General features: G+C 33.0%; 1 protein-coding gene across 1 annotated transcript; it reads left to right on the top strand.

Annotated features, from left to right (window-relative positions):
• Positions 14,261-22,155, top strand: LOC109349209 (myb-like protein X). The gene is made up of 3 exons (XM_019589934.1): positions 14,261-14,458; positions 19,872-20,964; positions 21,268-22,155. Exons 1-3 carry the CDS (start codon positions 14,381-14,383, stop codon positions 21,807-21,809), a joined length of 1,713 nt encoding a protein of 570 aa, XP_019445479.1. The 5' UTR covers positions 14,261-14,380; the 3' UTR covers positions 21,810-22,155.

The raw sequence follows: 22,742 nt of genomic DNA, 5'->3' as shown, positions 1-22,742 counted from the left end.
TAATCTAGAAATATCTCACTCGCTCTATATGATCAAATCATACAAGTACACTCGTTAATATGGATAACTTAAATTTTAATTACGGAAATGAAACTTTCATTGAATTCAAATGTGACATACAATGATAAGCAAACATTTATACATGTATATATACATCAGATACTATCATATTAATAAGGAATTATCTATAATGTCCACTCTTTATACATGGTCAATGTAAATCTTGGGCGATAATCCTTTAGTTAACAGATTCACTACCATCATATCAGTATCAATATGCTCTATAGACACCTATTTTCATATCTTAAATATATATGTTGTAACAGGAACTTTAAATATATATAGGAACTTTAGAGAAAAATAAAGCGGTGAAATTATCACAATAAAACTTCAATGGCCTAAAGGCATGTTACAAACTCAGCTCCATGGCGGACGTAGCAATTATAGACTGTATTCTGCTTCTCCATGAAATGGCTCCTCCGACCATTAGGAAGACATATCCAAATGTATATTTCTTAGAGTCCTCACATCCTGCATAGTCTGAATCCAAACAATCAATCACCTCTAGATGATCTGATCTTATATACGTGAGCATGTGATCCTTAGTACCTTGCAAATATCTAAGAAACTTCTTTGCAGCCGTCTAATGGTCCATTTTGGGGTTACTTTGATATCAACATAATATTCCAACAGCAAAACTGATATTCGGCCGAGTACATGTTTGAGAATACATTAAACTCTCAACCACAAATGCATTGAGAATAAATTCTATTTCCTTATGTTCCAAATCATTCTTTGGACATTACTTTTCATTGAATTTGTCCCCTTTATGGATTTGGATCTATCTCTGCAGAGTACTTTTCCACTCTAAATCTCTCTAATACCTTATTGATATATCATTTATGAGACAACCCAACAATTATTATGATTTATCACTGAATATTTCTATTTGTATCACATAGGAAGTCTCACTCATATCTTTTATTTAAAAATTATTAGAGAAAAACTTCTTTACATCATATAATAGCCCATTTTATAATTTGCAACAAGCAGAATGTCAGCAACATACAGGACTAACATTATAAACTTGCTCTCACTTCACTGATTTTCATGTAGATACACCAACTAACATTGTTTTCCACAAACCCATATGACGTAATGGTATCATTAAACTTTGTATATCATTATTTAGAAGCTTGTATCAGTCTACATATTGACTTATTTAATATGCACAATAGTTTTCCTTTCTTGTTGTGATGAACCCTTCTGGTTGGTCTATATAAACTTTCTCGTTTAAGTCATCATTCACAAAAGTGGTCTTTATATCTATTTGGTGAAGCTCTAAGTCATAATGAGTCACTAAAGCCATAAAATTCTCAAGAATCTTTCTTAGAGAATGGAGAGAAAGCTTATTTATAATCATTGCAATCTTTTTTAGTGAAACCCTTGGCGACAAGTCTAGCCTTAAATCTTTCAGTGTTTTCTTTTCAGTCATGCTTGGTCTTAAAGACCCATTTACAACCAACTCACTTTGAACCCTCACACAACTCAACTAGATCCTAAACTTTATTATTGCCCATTGATTCCAGCTCTTCTTTCATAACATTGAGCCACTTTTCAAAATTGTTACTTTCCATGGCTTGTATGAACGAGACCGAATTCTTATCAATGCTCAAGTCACATTAATGTTCAAGTGAATATACAATATAATTGTTAGAAATAGCTAGTTTTCTTTGTCTTTCAAACCTTCTGAGTGTTATTTCTTGCACTTCTTCCACTACTTGATCATTAACAACTTCATTAAGCAGCTCATTAACTATTTGTTCATCCTGTGGGTTTTGAATATTATCTTGTTGTATATGTGTTTTATTTGGCTCAATAACTATTTGTTCATCTCGCTGGTTTGACCATTCTCAATGAACCTAATATTTTCATATTCAACTATTCTTGTACTATAGATATGACAATAAAATCTATACCATTTTGTCTTGTCGAGATAGCTGATAAAGAAACCACTAATGATTCTTGCGTCAAGCTTCTTTTCATTTGGATCGTACACCTTTATTTTTGTTGGACCCCAAACATGAAGAAGTCTCAAACCGGATTTCCTACGAGTCCATAACTCATAGAGAGTTTTAGGAACTGTCTTATTAGTAATCCTATTAAGCATAAATGTAGTGGTTGTTAATGCGTACATCCACAACAATAAAGGTACATCACAATTACTCAAACATTAACCTAACCATCTCCATTAGGTTACGATTCCACCTTTTAGCTACACCATTTTTTTGCAGTGTGTAAGGCATTAGTGTATTGAGCACATATTCCTCGACTTTCGAGAAACTTTGTAAAAGGTCTTGGAATCCATTCTCATTATACTTTCCATAATATTCACCACCTCTATCAAACCTCATAATCTTAACCTTCTTTTCAAGTTATCTTTCAACTTCGTCATTAAATACCTTTAGCACACCTACTGATTGTGATTTTTCATGCAACAAACATAGATAATAATAACGTGAGTAATCATCTATAAAAATGATGAAATACTTTTCACCACCCTAAGATGGAACATCAAGATGACCACTAATATTCATATGTATCAATTTAAGAAATTTGCTACTTCTTGTGGTTGTGTTCTTTGATAGTTTAGTTTGTTTGCTTTTAATGCAATCTATACAAACATCTCAATTGCCAAAATCCAAAAGAGGTAAAATCTCACTTTTCATTAACCTTATTATCCTTTCTTTGGATATATGGCCTAATCTTTGATGCCACAAGTAAGCATAATTCTTATCAAAATCTTTAAGCTTGCTACCAACATCATGTTCAACTTTTTAATATTTTCTAAATTTCTGGATACCCAAGCACCCATGGATAACGACTCGCCATGTATTTATACGGATCCAGATCCAAAATCGGAGCAACAAGGCGAGCCCAGGTGGGGCATCTAGACTCATTCCCATCCCAAGTAGAGAAGGCCTTAATATTCTCCACTCATGACAATTTTGAAAAATGATGGCAAAGGTATAGAAGAAATTTAGAGTCAAATCTTGGAAAGTTTCCTCATAGAAATAGTGAATAAAAGGATAATTTAGGTACTTAGAAAAACAAGTTGATAGCACTTAAAAAAATTCTAGTTTTTTATTTAAAATATATTATAAGGCTCCCAATTATAGTAAATGTACTCTCTGAAATGTCTACTTAAGGTTGAAAACTTAGAGAATAGATGTGAAAGGAAAAAAGATAAGGGTCAAAGATGGGAAAAAACAAATAAATGTATAGGTTAAAAAAATTTGTTACGTTCAAAACCATTCAAAAATCTCTTATTAATTAGTAGGAGAATATTGTTTAAAGAAAACAAAAATTTTGGAAAATAAAAACAATGGAGACATTGAAAGCAAATAGTGCTAGAGAGTAGAAAGTGTGGCTCATATGTGAATGAAAAGCACTTATCTTATTTTTTTGTGTCTTATTGTACTCAATCCAATTAAAAGTTGTCATTTACCTAAAAAGAGAAATCATAAAAACAGAAGATAACTTTTTTACATTATTTGGTGAGATTTGATTGACTTAAGACATGAAGAAATAAACTTTTTGAGACAAAGGATCTTTGTTCACTATGTCTTCTCTCTTCTTAATCCTTTATCTAATTTGTTGTTTAAGTTATATACTATATAAAGTGCATGTACTTTTTGCTTTGGCTTCTACTAATGACCCTTTTCTTTTCTTATAAATAACTTTTGGATTTGGGTTTTAATTGATTTTCTTATAAACACCACGTTACTTAAAATAAATAATCTTTTAGTCAATTATTTTAGTTTTAGATATCAATTCATTCTTCAACAACAGCAAAAAAAACTTAATTTGGGCATTTATTTTTTTTAATATTTATCAATTTCATTACCCTCTTACAAGAATTTTGCAATTTTATTGAAATGTATCAAATACTCAATGAATATCATTTTTTAGACACATAAATTAAGTTTTATATTGAAGATTGAATATTTTCTATAACTTATCTTTTTCTCTCTTATCTTGGTCTTCATATTTTCATAATTTCTCGATTTTACCATCTTAATCGTATAGTTACTACAAATTCTAATTAACAAAAGATAATTTGACATTTCATCATAAAATATGACACTATTTATGATGAAGGATAAAATTGTTGCGTCCTTATTTTTATATTTTTTAATATTTTAATCTTTTCATGTTTTTCTAGATTTTTTTATAAATGTTATATTTTCACTCCTTACTTAGGGATTTGGGTAGTGCATTACATGGATCCGCCCTCTTGCTTAATTTTTGGACCTAGACCTGCCCCAGACCTATGCGGATACCCACTGGGTCTGCTACCCACGGATCATTGGATATGTAACGGATATGCGGATCCCCACAAATTAAAAAACTTCAAAAACAATTGCAAGTAATTTATGTAATGTGTATTTGTTTACTACAATCTTATATGTTATTTAGGTAATCAACAAGAGAAAAAATTATAAAAAATAATTTAAAGTTTTAAACAGATACGTAAAATTGATTTAATAAGAATTGTTAATCAACATAATATTATATTACACATATCAATTAACAACATAATTATAAAAAATAATTTAAAGTTTTAAACAGACTATTTTGACATATATAAAATTGATTTAATAAGAATTGTTAATCAATATAATATTATATTACACATATCAATTAACAACATAATTATAAAAAATAATTTAAAGTTTTAAACAGACTATTTTGACATGTATAAAATTGATTTAATAAGAATTGTTAATCAATATAATATTATATTACACATATCAATTAACAACATAACATCACATCACTACTTAACAAATGCCACATCATTGTTTAACAACATATCAATTATATACCTGAATTAACAATATATCATTATGGATTAACAATATATGTATATATATAGGGATCCACATATTCCACATCTTAGCCATCAATTCTAGGGAAATCTGATGGTATAGATCTACTTACTAATTCAAACTATTGGATTTCTCTAGAATTGATAACTAAGATGTGGAGTAAGTTGTTTAAACTTAATCTTGGAGTAAGTGAATTCCCCCATATATATATATAGAGAGAAAGGAATGGCGGGTTCAGGTACCCATAAGTCTAGGTACCTCATTGCCTGGACCCAAACACATCCAGCAGTGGGTTTTAAAATCTTGAGTCTTATTACCTATGGGTCCAAAAACACAGACCCATACCCGACATGTTGTAGATACTTTTTTAGAGTACTCACGAATCCAGGTACTCATTGCCATCCCTATCATTACTTCTCCATTTTTCTAAATTATAATTTTCAATGCATATTTAAATTGAGTTATCATAATCACATTATATCAATTTTTACTTTATTTATTAATTTCTCAAATTATATGTAGAACATTAGACATCAAAAGGAATTTGATAAACATTAAGAAGACACGGGATTAAATTGGAATTTGTTATTGTTAAAGACAAAATTAAATCTTAAAATAAGATAAAAGGAAAATTATTTTAGCTATTTATATGAGAGATACATAACGCTAAACATTCATAATTAGGGACAACAAAAATAAACATAGTTGCTGGCACTACAAGAAAAGTTCATGTTAGCTACAGTTAAAACCGTGGCTAATGCACTCAAAAGCCGTGGCAAGGTATATTAGCCACGGTCGGGGCTGTCGTAGTTGACAATGGCGTTGCAAAAGATTAACGACGGTAGATGTATACTATAGCTACGTTTGCCTAGTGTGTGGTAACATTAACTTAGCCAAGGTTTATGTTACCCTAACACACTTTCAACCATGGCAAATTGTTAATATTAACCATTGTTCCTGGAAGGTTACTATACATAATTCATTTGTCACAATTTTACCGTGGCTAATTAAGTTAGTCACAATTTCAATTATTTTCATACATAATCCTTTTCTGATCCCGATGCATTAATTGTCGAACCATCTTTATAATGGTAAATTTCTAAATGAAATTAAATATTTGCTAACTAATAATAATAGTAATAAAAGAATTATATCACTGGCAAAAACAAATATGCTACATTTATCAAATGTTTAATATTAATAAATCCTAATGATAAATCAAATTCCAAACATTATACTAATATAAGTTCATGAATATCTAAGCAACCATAATTCCACTTCGTTATGTTTCTTTTTGGTCATTTTGTACTACGCAACACATTGGGCAACATAGCCCACAACCACTCCACTTTCAGCATCAGTCGTTTTCTTCCGGCCCTTAAGGTGTACAACAATAGTCTATCCCCCGTCTGCGGCATGAGCTTCTCTCTCTTATTTCCTGCATTGACCATAACAACATCATTACTTGAAAAAGTAGAAAATGGACCAAATACATGTTTGATCATTGAGAACTTAAGTTCATGGACCCATAATGATGACCTGTGGAGTAGCAGATAAAGGTAATGGAAATGCTCAAGGTAGTCTATAAATAAGAACTTGTTTAATTGGAATTAGTTGAAATACTTGTTAGTGTTGCTAGTTAGTTAGTTGGGAACTGCGATAATTAAAGGAATAACGCATATTCTCTATAAATAAGAAGAGGGATGAGAGGGAGAGGTATAAATATTGGACGTTCACTACACTCTAAATACCAATGGCAAATATGTAAGAGACTTAAAACCTTTACCTCTTCTAGTTTTTTCACATGAGCAGTTATGAAGTTGTCACCTTGTTGTTGCAACATGTTCAACCCTGGTTACTTTGATGGTATTTCGTGATCCACACTGTAGTTTAAGTAGAGCACAATCATAAACTATGCTGACATGAAAATTAATTAACAATGATTAGAGACTATAATTAAGCTTGCTCCTTTTTCATGACTTGGTATAGCCTTATGCTGAAAATGTAGGATGCCTGCATGCATGGCAGAATTATTTGAGTTTGAAGCTTATCATACCCAAAAACTAAATGTTTTGCATATTAGATACATGTTCAGTGGATATTTGTTTATATATAGGAAAGTAGTTATATTAGATGTGAAAAGGACAGTTGCACTGATGATCAACATCCAAATAATTGATAAGCAAATGTGTATATTATGTGTTGACTGAGAATATTAATCAATTAATATCCAAGGTCAAATGCATAGTATACATATTTAACTAATTATCTGCATATTGATTAGCAGTGAATGAATGATGTGCACAAAATGTTGTGTGAATATCAGGTTCTAAATTGCAATTCACAATTATGGTCGTAACATCGCACTTTTCGTAGCCACTACAACCAAATTGATCACATTTTCCCACAGCTGTCTTCACTAGTTGCTTGACCTAATGTTATATTACATATAATATTAAAAGAAACATACTAGATTGTTCAGTAGAGATGCTTGGCTGTATTGCACATTGGGGGCATAGAGCAGTCTTCTCTGTGTTGCAGAGTCATATGGATTGTTTATGTAGATCTCTAATAAAAATGCCATTATGTTTCTACATAGACAAACTTGATGTCAATAACTACTCTACACTGCTTGACATTATCTTGACCAAGGAAAAGACTTCTCATATTCACCTGCCAATAATATGATGAATTCTTATACAAAAACAAATATGTACCTCTATAATAGTTTTAATGTTGTGAGCTTCTGTTGTTGCCTCTTCCATGGTACTGTAACTGTTTTTTTCATTTAAAATATGATAAATATGGTAAATTATCAAGATTACATTAAAAAACAATAATTAAATAATTAAATGACATAAAAATTAAATGAGAAAAAGCTAAGTCCAATTTCTTGCTTGTAGGGCAATCTAATATGTTTAAAGAGGGTGGCTCTGCAATCACTTGCCAATTGAATTATGGACTTTCCTTTACAAGACATGTTGAAGATGATTACAATCCAAGGCACTCACTTAGGAGCAAGACAGTTGGAAATGCAAAGTAAGAAATCTTTATTCTGTAAGACACGTGGTATTTCATAGTGTTCTAGTGAACCTCTCTTAAGTTAAATATACAGGTTCACTAGCTGGAATTGTTGGTAAATTATTCTCAATATTTTATTAACTAGATGTTTGTAATAAGCTACTTGCTTAATAAAAAGTTATAAGAGATAGGCATGTGTAATAAAGCAAACCTCACGTCTCAATTTCACAATTAGTGTTAAAAAAACCATAATGCTACAACAAATGAATGAACTCATTTCATTGTTATAGTCAAAACCTATACTGCTATAGCAAATGAATGAATTCATTTCAGGAAAAACAAATTGTATAGCTCATAAGGTTTATAAATTAAAATTTGTAAGTTCCATGGTGTCACTCAATCCATCACCTACATCCCCATCATGCAAAGGCAGAGACTAGACCAGAACAACAAAACCAATATTCTTGTAGTTTTCTATATAACCATCTACAAGTCAGACTTCTTGCTAAATGAGCTTGTCCACCCCTCCTTTTTTTCTTTCAGGCATAAACAAATGATTTTGAGACCCTACCATATAAAATGTACTTAAGCTAGCCTATTTCAATTCTAAGGTGTAAACACAATCGATGAAGTATTCATAGTATACGTGACTCCCAATACATTAATAAGGATCTCATTACTACAACCGAGAAGGCGAGAATGACAATTAACCATCCTAAAACTCCACATATTTCAAGACCTCATCAAATAATCTTATGAAGGGGATAATAAGTGAAGTAACATTGTTAATACCTTGAAATGGACTATGTCCTTGCAAGCTGTATTTTCATAACATAATAAGGTGGAATTGGATTCCTCAATTTTTTTCAAAAGAGCCCATGAGCTCAAAGAAGAAGGGAATAAGGGGTTTCAGAATAAAGATTAACATCAAAGAGGACACATTTTTACTAGATAAAGATAACATTACAGATGAGGAAGCAAACCTTTGCCATGGAAGTTAAAATATCTGCCAAGAAAAACTCATAATGATATTACATGTTTCATGAAAATATAAAAGTCATGTTCAATTGAAAATCATAGTACATATATGAAGAAAACAAATAAAAAACCCATATATAATCAAATTACAAAAATCATGCAAATATGAGGTGATGTGTAGAAACACAATATCTAAACTGACCTATAAAGATAAGTAAATTCCCCAAACAAGGATACAAAACAAAAAATTACTCATTTCATTAGAAAGCAAGTCAAAACCTCAAAATTTTCTAAGTTCCCATATTGTGTTCAAAAAATTTAACGTTAAAAAAACAAATGTATTTCAACTTAAAAGCTACCTAAATACAAATGAGTGGTGAAGCAAATCTCAATGTACCCTCATTCAACACTCCAGATGCAGGATCAAATAGTTGGCCAATGAATTTTTCATGTGCTTCTTTCTTTTCTTCAATGCTAATGGATACCACAGTAAGGCTCAACCCAAATATAAAGCCTTAAGGAATCAAGCGTTTAAAGCAAGAAAGGCAAGCGTTTAAAGGAAGTCAATAGTAATACCAAAATACATGCGCCAATGTTCATTTATCCAGAGTTTACTTCGCTAACGTACCATAGTCTTCACTCTAAAGAAACTTAGCCACACTCAAGCAATAGTAATACCCAAATACATAAGCTAGTGGTTCATTCATCCAGAGTTAGAGCATATGTGCAACCAAACCTATCATATATTGTAGTTTGTAACTGATACTTTAGCAAAGTAAAATCAAGTCTTAAAGTGTAACAAGATTCAATACTAAGTAAAACTCAGTCTTAAACTGAAACAATAAACAATAATATTACTTCTGAGATGACAATAAGATTAAAAGGTTACTTACATTGGCTTATTGGTCCAAAATTAGGGATTGGGATTGACGGAATCATATTTCCTAAAATTTGAAACAAAATTATAAAATGGAAAAAGGAAAATCATGTTAGTATAATTCTGAAGAAGAAGCAATCAAGGAAGAAGTTGCAAATGCATAATGAAGCAAACATCACTCATGAAGAAGCTCTGAACGTTGACGGTTCATTTGAAACCAATCTAACCTTCAATGTTTATAGAATTTCTCTAACCCTTTCTAACCTCATGCGTCAAATTTGTATCATTCACTCTTTCTCTGTCGTCTTCCTCAACTTGTTCTACATTTTCTCATTGATTTCATCTCAATCCCATGATAACTCATTTAATCCTTTTTTTCTCACAATTCAATCTCTCAAACCCTAATTTGTCATCATTTTTTCTCTATTTCAACAAATCACTCATTCAAATTTCATAAGCTAAGAAGAAAAGTAGAACAATAAGAAGCCCTACATATGGCCTCGATTCAATGCGCTTCTGTGAGATCATGCTATGATGGACTAGAGGAAGAGGAAAGTCGAATCGCGAATCCGGAAGGAAGTGAACCGATTGCAAGGCGCGAGCGAGAAGGTAGTTGAGACAATAAAGAAGAATGGTGATGCATATTTGAAGAGGGCCGAAGAAGAAGCTCAAATCCGTGATGGGAGAGAAACTTTGGTGATGGAAGAAGTGAAGTGAGGTAAGTTGAAGTTGGCACATACTTATTTTGGCATGGGCCCAAATGCAATAGCAATTTGGGTTTCAATTTTAAGTTGGCCACGATTTTATGTGGGGTGGCTGAAATGTCGTGCCAATTTCACTTTTATTTTGTAGTGGGGTACGAAAAAATACATGTAACAAGTAGCCGCAATAATAGGATAGAGACGAGTACCAAGATACATGTTGCGCTTATATAATTTTTTAATAAATAACATATTGTATCATACTATATCAATCAAACGATTTGTGTATGAATTATTTCATAATTTTTAAAACAACAACTCAAGAATTCAAACTTTGAGTCATTATAACATTACAATAATTGAATTATATGTTGCGAATAATAATATTTATGAATTTATTGTAATTATTATAGTATATAACAGAAAAGATGTACGATTCAATTAACAAGTCATTGATTGAAAAATTATATCATTATATATAACAGTGGAATTAAGGCAGGCCATCCTTTGTCTTAAACATGCAAAACCTATATAATATATAGGAGTCTGAGTGAGTCTGGCTTATTATTCTGTTTAAAAAATTCAAAGTCTAGGTCTTACATATTTTAAAGTATGGTCTGACATGTTAGCATGTTTAAAGACATATTATACTATATGGTCATGAAATATATCATTATATCTATATTTAAATGTGCTAATAAATCTACTTTTGGCTAGGCTCATCTAATTATAATAATTAAATTATATTTTTATACACATTTTTATGTTAAAATTATATATGATAATATTACTTATATTAAAATAGTATATTTTAATATTGTTATATAATATAATTAAATAGGTAGACTTGTTAGACTTAATAAACCATTTAGATGACCTAAAGATGTTTTACATATTTCCATCCTTAATTATATATTAGTCTAATTTATTTGATGACCAAAACCATAATAATAAAAATGCGGGTATGGAGTGTCGCACCGGCTTAGCCCATTACCAATTTACCATCCCTCCCCATAACGAAAGAGGGATATAGAGAGAGAACACATAAGAGAAGAAGAAAGAAGCAATGCGAAAACAAAGAGAATCAAACAACAACAAAACCCAAAATCTAGATACACAAAATAAAAATTCTACAGTAATATGACATCACTACTTAACAATGTAACATCACTGTTTAATAATATATCAATTATATTTTCGAATTAACAATATAACATTATGGATTAACAGTAGATGTATATATAGGGATCTACATATTTCATATCTTAGTCATCAATTCTAGGGAAATCTAATCATGTAGATCTATTCACTAATTCAAAATATTGATTTCTCTAGAATTGATGACTAAGATGAGGAGTAAGTTGTTTAAACTTACTCTTGGAGTAAGTGAATCATCTCCCATATATATAGTAAGGAAAGGCAGGTTCGGGCAGCCATAGATTTGGGTACCTCATTGCCCGGACTCAGACCCATCCAACAATGAGTCTTAAAATCTTGGGTACTTATTGTCATCCTTATCCTTACTTCTCCATTTTTCTATATTATAATTTTCAATGCATATTTAAATAGAGTTATCATAGTCACTTATATCAACTTTTTACTTCATTTATTAATTTCTCAAATTATATGTATAATCTTAAACATCAAAAGGAATTGATAAACATTAAAAAGACATGGGATTAAATTGGAATTTGTTATTGTTAAAGACAAATTAAATCTTAAAATAAGAATAGAGGAAAAATATTTCAGGCATTTATATGAGAGATACATAACACTAAACATTCATAACTAGGGACAACAAAAATAACCACAGTTACGGGTACGAAAAAATACATGTAAAAAGTAGCCGCAATAATAGGATAAAGACGAGTACCAAGATAATTAATATTGTTATATAATATAATTAAATAGGTAGACTTATTAAACTTAGGGATGGTAAAAAACCTAATCCGTGAGTACCTATAGAAATACCCGTAACAGGTACCCACAATAATAACTTATAGACGGGAGCGGGTTTTGTGATTCCCGCTCCACGGATACCCGCAAATTTATATATTTAGTTTTTAGTTAAATTTTTATTTTTATTATTATTTTAAGATTATATATCATATATTTTATTATTATTTCATAATAAATTATACATATTTGACTATGATCATAAATTTATAATATAAATATCATATTATTCATTAACAATTATTTTTATATATTATATAAATATATAATTAAAATTAAAAACTCGTTGGGTACCCGCAAATATTGCAAGTTAGGGCACGAGAAAGCACTGGCCACGTCCGCCCATGCCTGTTGACATATCTAGTTAGACTTAGTAAGTCATGTAGATGCAGTTTGACATGTTTCATCCTTAATTATACATTAGTCTAATTTATTTGAAGACCAAAACCATAATAATAAGAATGTGGGTATGGAGTGCCTCACCGGCTTAGCCCAATACCAATTTACCATTCCTCCCCATAACCAAAGAGGGATATAGAGAGAGAACACATAACAGGAGAAGAAAGAAAGAAGCACTGCGAAAACACACAGAATAAACAACAACAAAACCCAGAATCTAGATACACAAAATAACAACTCTACCATACCATACACCATTGAATCATTCAATCAAACGCATTGCTTCAACACAACACACAACAGAGAAAGAGAAAGTACTTCCCCCAAAAAAACTATATCTTATATTATTATTTAATTATTAAACATATACATATTTTTTGTTATTCTCTCTTTCGAAATATAGAGATCTTGTCATTTTACAATGTTCACTTTGTAGTGGACAAGGTATTCAATCTCTTCTAACAATTTCCCATTATAGTTCTCTTTCTCACCAATCAAAATTTCACCTTTTTTCTGTTTCGTAAACGTTCCTTCGAATTAGAGCTTATTTTCCATCTTTTGATCGATACCCATTATTGCTTAGGTGCTAAAAAGTGTTTGATTCTCTTTTTTCCATTTCAATTTTTCTGCTTTATGCAGTTTTTTAAGGAATAAAAATTGGGGTTTGGTGAATATAATTTTCGGAATTGGAATTAGGGTTTTGTTTCTGTTTGGGTATTTTTCTGGGTATGTGTGTATACTCAGTTTGTTTGCGTTTTTTTTTGTAGGGCTTCATTGGATCGTAACTGGGAAGTAGCTCAATTTGGAAAATTAGGGTTTTGATCAGAGTGTAATTCAAGGGAAGATTGTGCTTGCTCCTTGTCTTATTATGTGAAATGGGCATGAGCTATATTGATCTATTCGGCGGTTCAAATTGCGGTTTTGGAACTACAGTGTTTTAGCATTTGTACTTAGAGATTGCTTAAGATGGTGCTTATAATTGCTTCTATGAGTATGGAAGAACATTGTCTATACTGTTATGAGTGTGATCAAGATTTTTTTAACTGATTTCCAACACAGTACATTCTGGTGTTCTTTTGAGTCTTTGCTTCCGGCCCTCAAGGAAAACGAGAGGATTTGATTTCAGTGGTCCATTTGTTTATCCGGCAAAACCCTTTGGATTGAAATAGTGTGGCTAAGCTTAATACCTTACCATAGTACTTCTAAACATACACTGATCAGGGTTGTCAAAGCATTTCCTGTTTTGTTAGGACTTTAGTTAGTTGGATTAAGTAGTTGCGGCGCTGCACGTGGACTTTGAATCAATTTTCACTAATATTAGTTTGAGCTGTTTTGCTTATTTTGAAGAAGGGTTGCTGGTTTCCGTAATTTGTGATTGTAGTGAGTACTTGGCTTATGGAGGAATATTAAAGCTGGAAATGATTGCGGTGACATGGTGCATGGACAGGAACATAGTTGCTGGTGTGTTCCCTTTCTGGAACAGAGTTACTGGAAACTAATTGAAGCTTTCTCAATTTTGAAAGGATTTTATAGTGGGCATATCTGGATTTTGTGCAATGTCGCGCTGTTTTCCATTTCCACCACCAGGATATGAAAAAAAGGCTAGGACAGATGAAGTGGACTTGTTGAAAAAGGTTAATATACTTTTCCTATACTCACATTGTGCATATAATTTGGCTAACATTATTTGTGATGCAAAATGGATTTTCTTTTGAGCTGCACATTGTTAAATGGGGATCGATATGGTTCATTTTCTAAATGGAACATTTAATTATTTTCCAGAATAGGTGTTACCATGCATTCATGTTCATTTTAATTATGTACTAAATAAAAAGGGTGGCCTAATGCACGAGTCTCTCACTTAGTGGGATCTGGGAGGGTAGATGTACGCAGCATTACCCCCATACGTGGAGGGCTATTTTTAAGATTTGAACCCGTGACCTCATGGTCACTAAGCAATGACCTTACCATTTTGCCAAACTTACCCTCTTATTTTAATTATGTACTATCTATAATTTTTAGACTGTTTCTTATGAATAACAATAACTCCTATGCCATTAGAGTTAGTTGTAAATTGATAACCTATAACTGTTTTAAATGGTTTCCTTCAAAGCGTTATGTTCAACTGAAACTATGAAGGTTAATGTAAAGATGATAATCAGAACGAGAGAAAACAGAGAATGAAGAAAGCTTGTACCTTGTAACTGTAGCTGTAGTTTCTATATCTCAATCCTTGAATGATTGCAAGAGTGATCTGGTTATTTGTACTAGCTAGCAGCTGTCAGCATAGCTGCCAGCTCAGATAACTAACAGCTAAACAAGTTAGCTACGTCTAAAACTAACTGATATTCTCTAACAGTTAAAACATCTTATTTGATTGGGGTATGAAAGTTATCAGAGGCTTGTTTGGTGGTTTTTTTGCTAATGTTGATTGGTGGGGCTTGTACACTCTTGGTTGATTGAAGCTGGTTCATGTCACAACTTTCCACGTGTGACACTATCAAATGTTGGTACACTATCACAACTTTTCGTACAAGGTTGGGGTTAGCTTTTTCTGTGGAATTCAAAATTTGATTTATGGACTGTTGTGGCATGCCTGCTGTCAATATAGCTTCCAAGAGCATCGAGTGGGGAACTTGTGTCCTTGCTTGTGAAGGGGCAATGATATTATGCTAATTAAAGTTTATACATGCTCTTCTTTTTATATGCACATCTATGCATTGATTTTGGCTTTATTATATCAATATGACCAGGCTATGACCAGTGGTTGCCTGATCTCACCTTTTTTTTTTTTTTTCTGTTTCTTTCAAGTTGACCTTTTGTTGCACTTTTATTTGGATTCTGTTTGTAACATTTCTTATAGGTAGCTGATTTTTCCGAATTTGATCACTTCACATTCTTTCAAATAAACATAGTAGTAGTAAGTCCTTTCAAAATGAGTTCCAATGAGTGTTCATACCATACCCGGTGATGTCGAAGTATCACTATGCAATGATCTGGCCTGTAGTGAAGATGATGATGTGTAGGCTTCTCATGAATCGACATTTAGACTCTTTCCAAATTGACATATTTATTATAATTGAAGTATTTGTTGTTTGATCATTTGAGTATGGATTTTATTTACAAGGATGCGGTGATCATTCTGTGTTGGAAGTGGATACTTGTTCCTGATCATGAGTATGGATTTTATTTATTGAGTGGTATGCTTTGCTGCTTACAGAGATCTTAGGCTGCTATTTTGAAACTTTTACCACAATAGTATTTTTTAAGGCATGTTTAGCAGTTTTATTTGTTGAGGTTTGTTAGCAGTGTTGAGGAGGTTATGCCAAGGTTGTGCCTCAGCACAACGATAAAGTTGTCTGCATTGTGACCTAGAGGTTAAGGGTTCAAATCTTAGAAACAATATCTTCACTTGTGGGGGTAAGATTGTGTACATCCACCCTCCCTAGATGGCTAGACCTCACTAAGTAGCCAGCCTTTTTTGTTCATAGTGTTGAAGAATTTTGACAATCTGTTACATTAGATTTTTTAATCCATATTCTATCACTCACCTGCATATATGCTTTGTCTTGTATGGCCATGTAACATAATATTCTCTAACCAGTGTTTTAACTATCTTTTCAATTGGGATAATCTTGTATGTGTGTTGGACAAGTGTACACACTAAACAAGATACGATCAAGAATGGATGTATTAGGAAGAATGTCAAGGTAGTACCTATTATAATAAGATTGTAGAGTCATGCATTATTTGGTAGACTAATCGCTATAGATTGATCGTTTTTCTTTAGACATGATTTATGATAGATTATTATAGCATAGTTTGATCCGTGTAGTTGTCCCGACCTAGTGGGAAAAGGTTTGGTTGTTGTTCTTGAAGTGAGAACTTCCAATGGGCTGCACATGTAATGGACAAAAGGAGACCTGATAACAAATATCTTTAAATGCTTGATAGGATATTTGATAAGGCTAATACCAAGCCAATGATTAAAAACGTGTATAAAAGGGGAAAGAGGAAAGTTTGGATAGAATAACCAACTTTCCCTTTCTACCCTTGGGTAGTTAGAATCAGTTAGGGAACTAACTGCTATTAATAGCATAGTCAGTTAGGAGGGAAGTAGTTTTTGAACAGAACCAAAACTGATTCTGGAATCAGTGGTGAGGGAGGGGATCCAGGGATCCTTGTAAGCTCCAAACTTGTAATTCTTCTTCAATTCTTATCTCCATTTCAATAAAATTGCCTAGAACCCTATCATAATCAATTTAATTCTGAGTTAGGGGCATTTCCCTTAAAAACTTCTTCTATTTTCTGTCTCTATAGATACCAGTGTCTATCAACATTTGTGCTTAATGTTATACATAGCCGCTCCTAAGTCCTGATAGAAGGTGAAGGTTGTGTTAGGTAGTCGACAACTAACATAAAACTTTGTTGAATCTCTATGACTTGATAGCATATAGGAGATAGCTTCTTTTGAAAATTTTGCGGAAATAGAAAATAATGAGTATGTTTGAGTGTGGAGGTTTAAGTTATGCAGATCAGTTACATTATTGCGCTGGATGATTCATTGAAGGGATCGTAAGAAGCAGTATGATTTACTTTTACTGACTAATGCTTTTTGCTTGTATTTTAAGTTGATAGGGGTTACCTACAGTTTACTTTGGTTCTCTGTATTATATTAGTTAGATTATTGTGCTGGATGATTCATTGAAGGGATTGTAAGATGCTGTATGATTTACTTCTAGGGACTATTGCTGGTTGGTTGTATTTTAAGTTGATAGGAGTTGCCTGTTGCCTATGGTTTACTTGTAGTTCTCTTTGTAGAAGTTTTGGAGGACTTTAGAAAACTGTAGTTCCAGATTGTATTGCTTTTCATATGCCAAGTAGATCCCTGCAAAATGATTTAACATGCCAAGTGAGATTTCCCCCGCTCCCAAATAAGCCAATTCCTTTGATTATTTGTATTATAAACAAGGGATTTTTTATAAACAAATAATATTAGATGACGAGAGAGAATATTACAAGAGGATGAGACATCCTCACAAAAACATAAAAGAAACATCTTAAAACTAAACATTATGATCACGCAACAAAGTATGCCAGCCCCTTTGCATGCCTACCATAGAGACACCACCTAAAAACTCATGTTCAGAGAACCAAAACTATGCTAATAAGATCACCCTATCCCAGACAAAACCAAGAGATGAAAAATAGTCATTGAAAACTCCATTGTTACTTTCCAACTAATTACACCAACAGCCAACCCTTAGGTGCTGATAATAATATTTTGGTTTAGGTACTGAGAATCAAGCAAGAATTATGTTTTGTAGATGCAAAAAAAGATTCGTTAGAATTTTATAACATAACAACATTAGAAGGGCCTAGTGCACAAGGCTCCTACTTAGTGGGGTCTGGGGAGTACATTATTCTAAAAAAACATTTTGTAGATGATTATTGCTTTAGATTTTAGTCTGATATTTTTTCCAGAGTAAAAGTACTTCAGTTGTCTCTCTTTTATTCTAATTTTTATCATTGCCTTCCCCCTATTTCCAAAATTTTGACCAACAAGCCTTTAGTAGTGGAAGTTTATGAGGAGTTACGAAATCCCCGAGGAAGGTGATGCATGGTTTTCATTAAGGGGTGGTATTATGAGAATGCCAAGTTTCTGTGCATTTAGTAAAATTGACCCTCCTAGGCGAAGCTTCATGAAGTATTATAGCCTGTTTCATAACCAGTTCAATGCTAAAATAAGAAAGTCTCAATTATAAAGGCCTATTTAATGTTTGTTTAATGAGTGCAAAAAAATGAATTTAGGTAAGGAGCTGAAATTATTCAATACCACTGCATAATGAAATTATTTTCAAACATTAGCGGTTCAGTGATAACATTCTCAGTTTGTTAAGTTCACCATTTAGGAACGGCTTTGTGGAGCATGTTAGGGCTTATTCTATCACTTCATTTGTAATGAGTGTTCCAAAACTAAATGGTAACATTCTCATCTGTTTTACTTAGGAGTTAGGATGCTTCTCTACTGGATGGAAATTATCCTTATGAACTCCTCTTTTAATTTGAAGTGTAAGATGTCTTTGGTCCCACATTGTAGGCTACTGTATTAACTAGGTGTATAGGATTTTGCTTCTTGTGACTGAGAAGATAAACTATGAGGCACTGATACCGATACAAGTATTGGATATAATACGTATCCGACATGTTCATATGCATATTCTTGAAAAATATTTGATATGGTATGTTTTGGATATGCATGTAGAATATGCACATAAAATTCATAAAATATAATATAATTATTATTGTCAAATTCCAAATAAAGAACATACTTTTTAGAGATGACTAAAATCAAAATGAAAATCATATTATCATAAGAAATCATTGTTTGTTATCCACAAATAGAAATAGTATCCATCTCGTTAATCATTGATTATCATTATGTAGATGCATTTCTTCTTCCGTCTCTATATAATGCACATGTTTTGCCTTTTCTCTCTCTACAATTCCACTTGGTAGATTGAGTGTTATGTTTCTCTCTTCTACTTGACAGATTATGTCTTATGCTCTTCACTCTTTTTCTCTCTTATTTTGACTCTTCATGGTAGTTTGGGTGTTTGAGAGGTATTGGAAAAGAATTTTAAGAGTATTGGAAAGAATCCAAAAGTATCGGATTTGTAACTTTTTTTTTAAAAAAAAAATTTTTGACACTCCGTGGATACGTATCATTGAAGTATAGAGGGTATCGGTATCAGATATGTATCAAATATGGATACGTGAAGGATATTGAAGTATAAGAGCATCATAAAAGATAAATAAGTATGGGGTTGGTTGTTTGTTCTCTGTTTTAATTTTGTGAAGAGAAACATGATCAGATGTTTTCTTTATTTTGCATTCATTGAGTCAAGTGTTAGATTATGGGTGGGCGTTTCCATGGTAGCATCAAAGTTTCTCTACTGTTCATCCGTTGGTTATAACTGGTCGTGTATATTTTATTTCCTTGTTTGATTGTTGTTCTTAACATCTTTTTCAACATATGTTTTGCAGGAAAAGCACAGAGAAAAGACGCATAAAAAAGAGAAGAAAGACAAGGAGAAGAAGGAAAAGAAAGAGAAGGAAGGAAGGGATGGAAAAGATAAGGAAAAGAAAGACAAAAAGGAAAAACGCAGAGACAAAAAGAAAGAGAAGGATAAGCACAAGGACAAGGGTAGAGACGGAGATAAAAGTAAAATCGGTACATCGGATGACAATGGATTTCCAGGAAAAGCTGTGGATTCCAATGCAGGTGAACCCCATCAAAATGAAATCAATCAAAGTGATAAGAAGGGTATCTTTTTTGTGGAGAAACTTACCAAACAACATACTAGTCACAACGGGGAGAAGGCCAGAGAGAATAATCATCTGGCTGACAACAAAGATTCTAAATTTCTCTTTGAGTTTGACAGGAGGATTAAGGACAATAATGGAGGAGCTGGCAATCAATTGGTTCAGAAGTTTTCAAATACAAACAACCATAGAAATGATGATGGAACTGTTAAGTTGGTGGCTAAGGGAAGTGATGCCTGGCCTGGTAGCAAAGAAAAGCTCAAGGATATGGATCTTGATGCTAAGAAGATTGATGGGAAAGGAATCCGGGCTGAGGTTCGACCTATTGGAAATGCAACATTTCAGAATCATGCTGGAAACTTTCATCCTAGAGTTGATGGAATGCCCGGACTTCTGGAGAAGAATTTTGACAGGACTATGGAAGCTGCAGTCGAAGGAAAAGGAATGGTTAAGGGAAAAAAAGATGATGAAAGAAAAGAAGAAAAGGTCAAGGAAAAGAAAGATGAAGGGAAGGACAGGGTTAAGGAAAAGAAAGATGATAAACGGAGAGATAGAAAAAAGGATAAGGAGAAGAAGGAGAAGAAAGGGCATGGGAAGGACAAAGACAGGGATAAAGAGAAGAAAAAGGAAGAGAAGGCGAAGGAACATACTGAACTTAAGAACACAGATCAAAATAATCTAAAAGAAAGCAACAAAGTTGCCCCTACGGGCTTAAATTCTTTCACACAGGTTTCAAAGAACAGCCATGAGAATGCTGTTAGTGCGGAAAATATCAGGAAACGGAAGGAAATTGAGTCGAATGGAGTTCCACGTGGTGAGTGTTATTTATGATGAGTCTTGTTCTCATTGCTACTCAATGATCCTGTTAAGTTGTATTTACATACAAATAGGATGTTTCTCTTATTGGGTTTGGAGTAATATTTTCTTGACCTAATAGGCTTTATCAGATACAACATCCTGAGAGATAATGGTGGGTTTTCCATGATATCACATGCTTATGTTGATATTTTAATTGTTGATCTATTTTCTGTCACATTGATCATTTTTATCAAGTTTGTACGCTCATGTTTATGCTGTTGGCCTACGAGTTATAATTATATTTTCAATTTTCTTACAGCGAATGGCAATTGGCCAAATAAGATGCCAAAACCATCCCCCTCTCATCCATTCACTGAAAATGGGAAGATATTGGAACCTTGCCAAGTTTCCGTTCCGAATGCTTCATGTAGGCCAGGAGTAACCACTAGTGTCAAGCTAGATAACAAGGAATGCAAGATAAATGGCTTCGTCAAAGCGCCTCCTCCAATTGCAGCTTCTTCAAACAAGGCTCAGATTGCTACTGGGCCTACTGTTCCATTAACTGAAGCACCTGCAAAACCACCCGATCCAGATGTCAAGTTCCTGAGCCAGGTAACTAAAGCATCTGCAAAACCACCTCATCCAGATACCAAGTACATAAGCCAGGTATATTCGGTGCCTAAGATGGAGGCGTGGTCTGATTTTGATGATCAAGAATGGTTATTTGGCAGCAGTAGTTCCCAAGAAAGAAAACCAGTGGTGAAATCTTCGGATGTCGGGGATATGCGGCAGGTATGGGCAGAAGCTCTGCACATAGAGACAGCAGATGTTTATGCTCTACCATATGTCGTTCCATACTGATTCATGATTCATTATTTAATTGGCGCGCTATACTTTAATCACGTCTGCACAAAAACCCTCTTTACCACCATACATGTGAGGAACTGCAGCACCCGGGGGATAGAAATAGATTCCAGAATTTCTTGATGCATTATTTTTCTTATTTACAAACAACAAGCAATGAGTGACAGATTGGTACCTTGATCTTAATCTGTTTGGAAGGTGACTTATCTCTTACTGACTGCATTTATCTTGTACGTATCAGAAGGGAACCTTTATCACAGGTGGTTGCATGTTTAGTGCATTGCTGCATGCCAGGTTCCGGGTGCGATTCTCGCTTCACGTGTCAGGGTAGTTCATTTCGACAGAAAGACTCATTTATGCAGGCATCCTTATAGGCTGAAGGGAAGGGAGAGTTACAAGCTTGTGCAACTTGAATATCATTTTTTTTGCTGAGATTTGAGCTGCTGTCTAATTGAAAATGAGAATGTAAGTGAAACTATATGTGGCCTTTAAATCTTCACCACAGTTTTGATTTGTAACATACAACTCCTATTTACAACAATATGTATGATAGAGGGGGAAAAGTAATCAGATTCCTTTATCCAGTTTCCTGTAAATTATGCTATACTGGTTATTTCATCATTTTGTCGGAGTGCTAATCTTACGATCTGTATGTGGGTTGAGTTTTGGAGGAGAAGAAAAGGGGAAGGCTTCAGAACCATCTTAATAGTGTATATGATGGTTCCGAAGTCTTCCATTTTCTTTCCTTCCACTCTAAAATTCAACTTCCAAACAAATTCTTAGTGATCAAGGATGAATTGGGTTATATTATAAAAAGAGATAGAATAACATGGTTATGCACATGTTTGTCAGAAGTTACTAGCAACCTTTTTATCTTTTTTTCCGGAGGTATTGATTGACCTAAATTGTATAGGAGGTCTAGATAATGAT

This window comes from Lupinus angustifolius, chromosome LG01 (genome assembly GCF_001865875.1).
Source record: "Lupinus angustifolius cultivar Tanjil chromosome LG01, LupAngTanjil_v1.0, whole genome shotgun sequence".
NCBI lineage: Eukaryota > Viridiplantae > Streptophyta > Magnoliopsida > Fabales > Fabaceae > Lupinus > Lupinus angustifolius.
The sequence above is the reverse complement of the archived record's forward strand: the minus strand, read 5'-3'. Positions and strand labels throughout refer to the sequence as shown.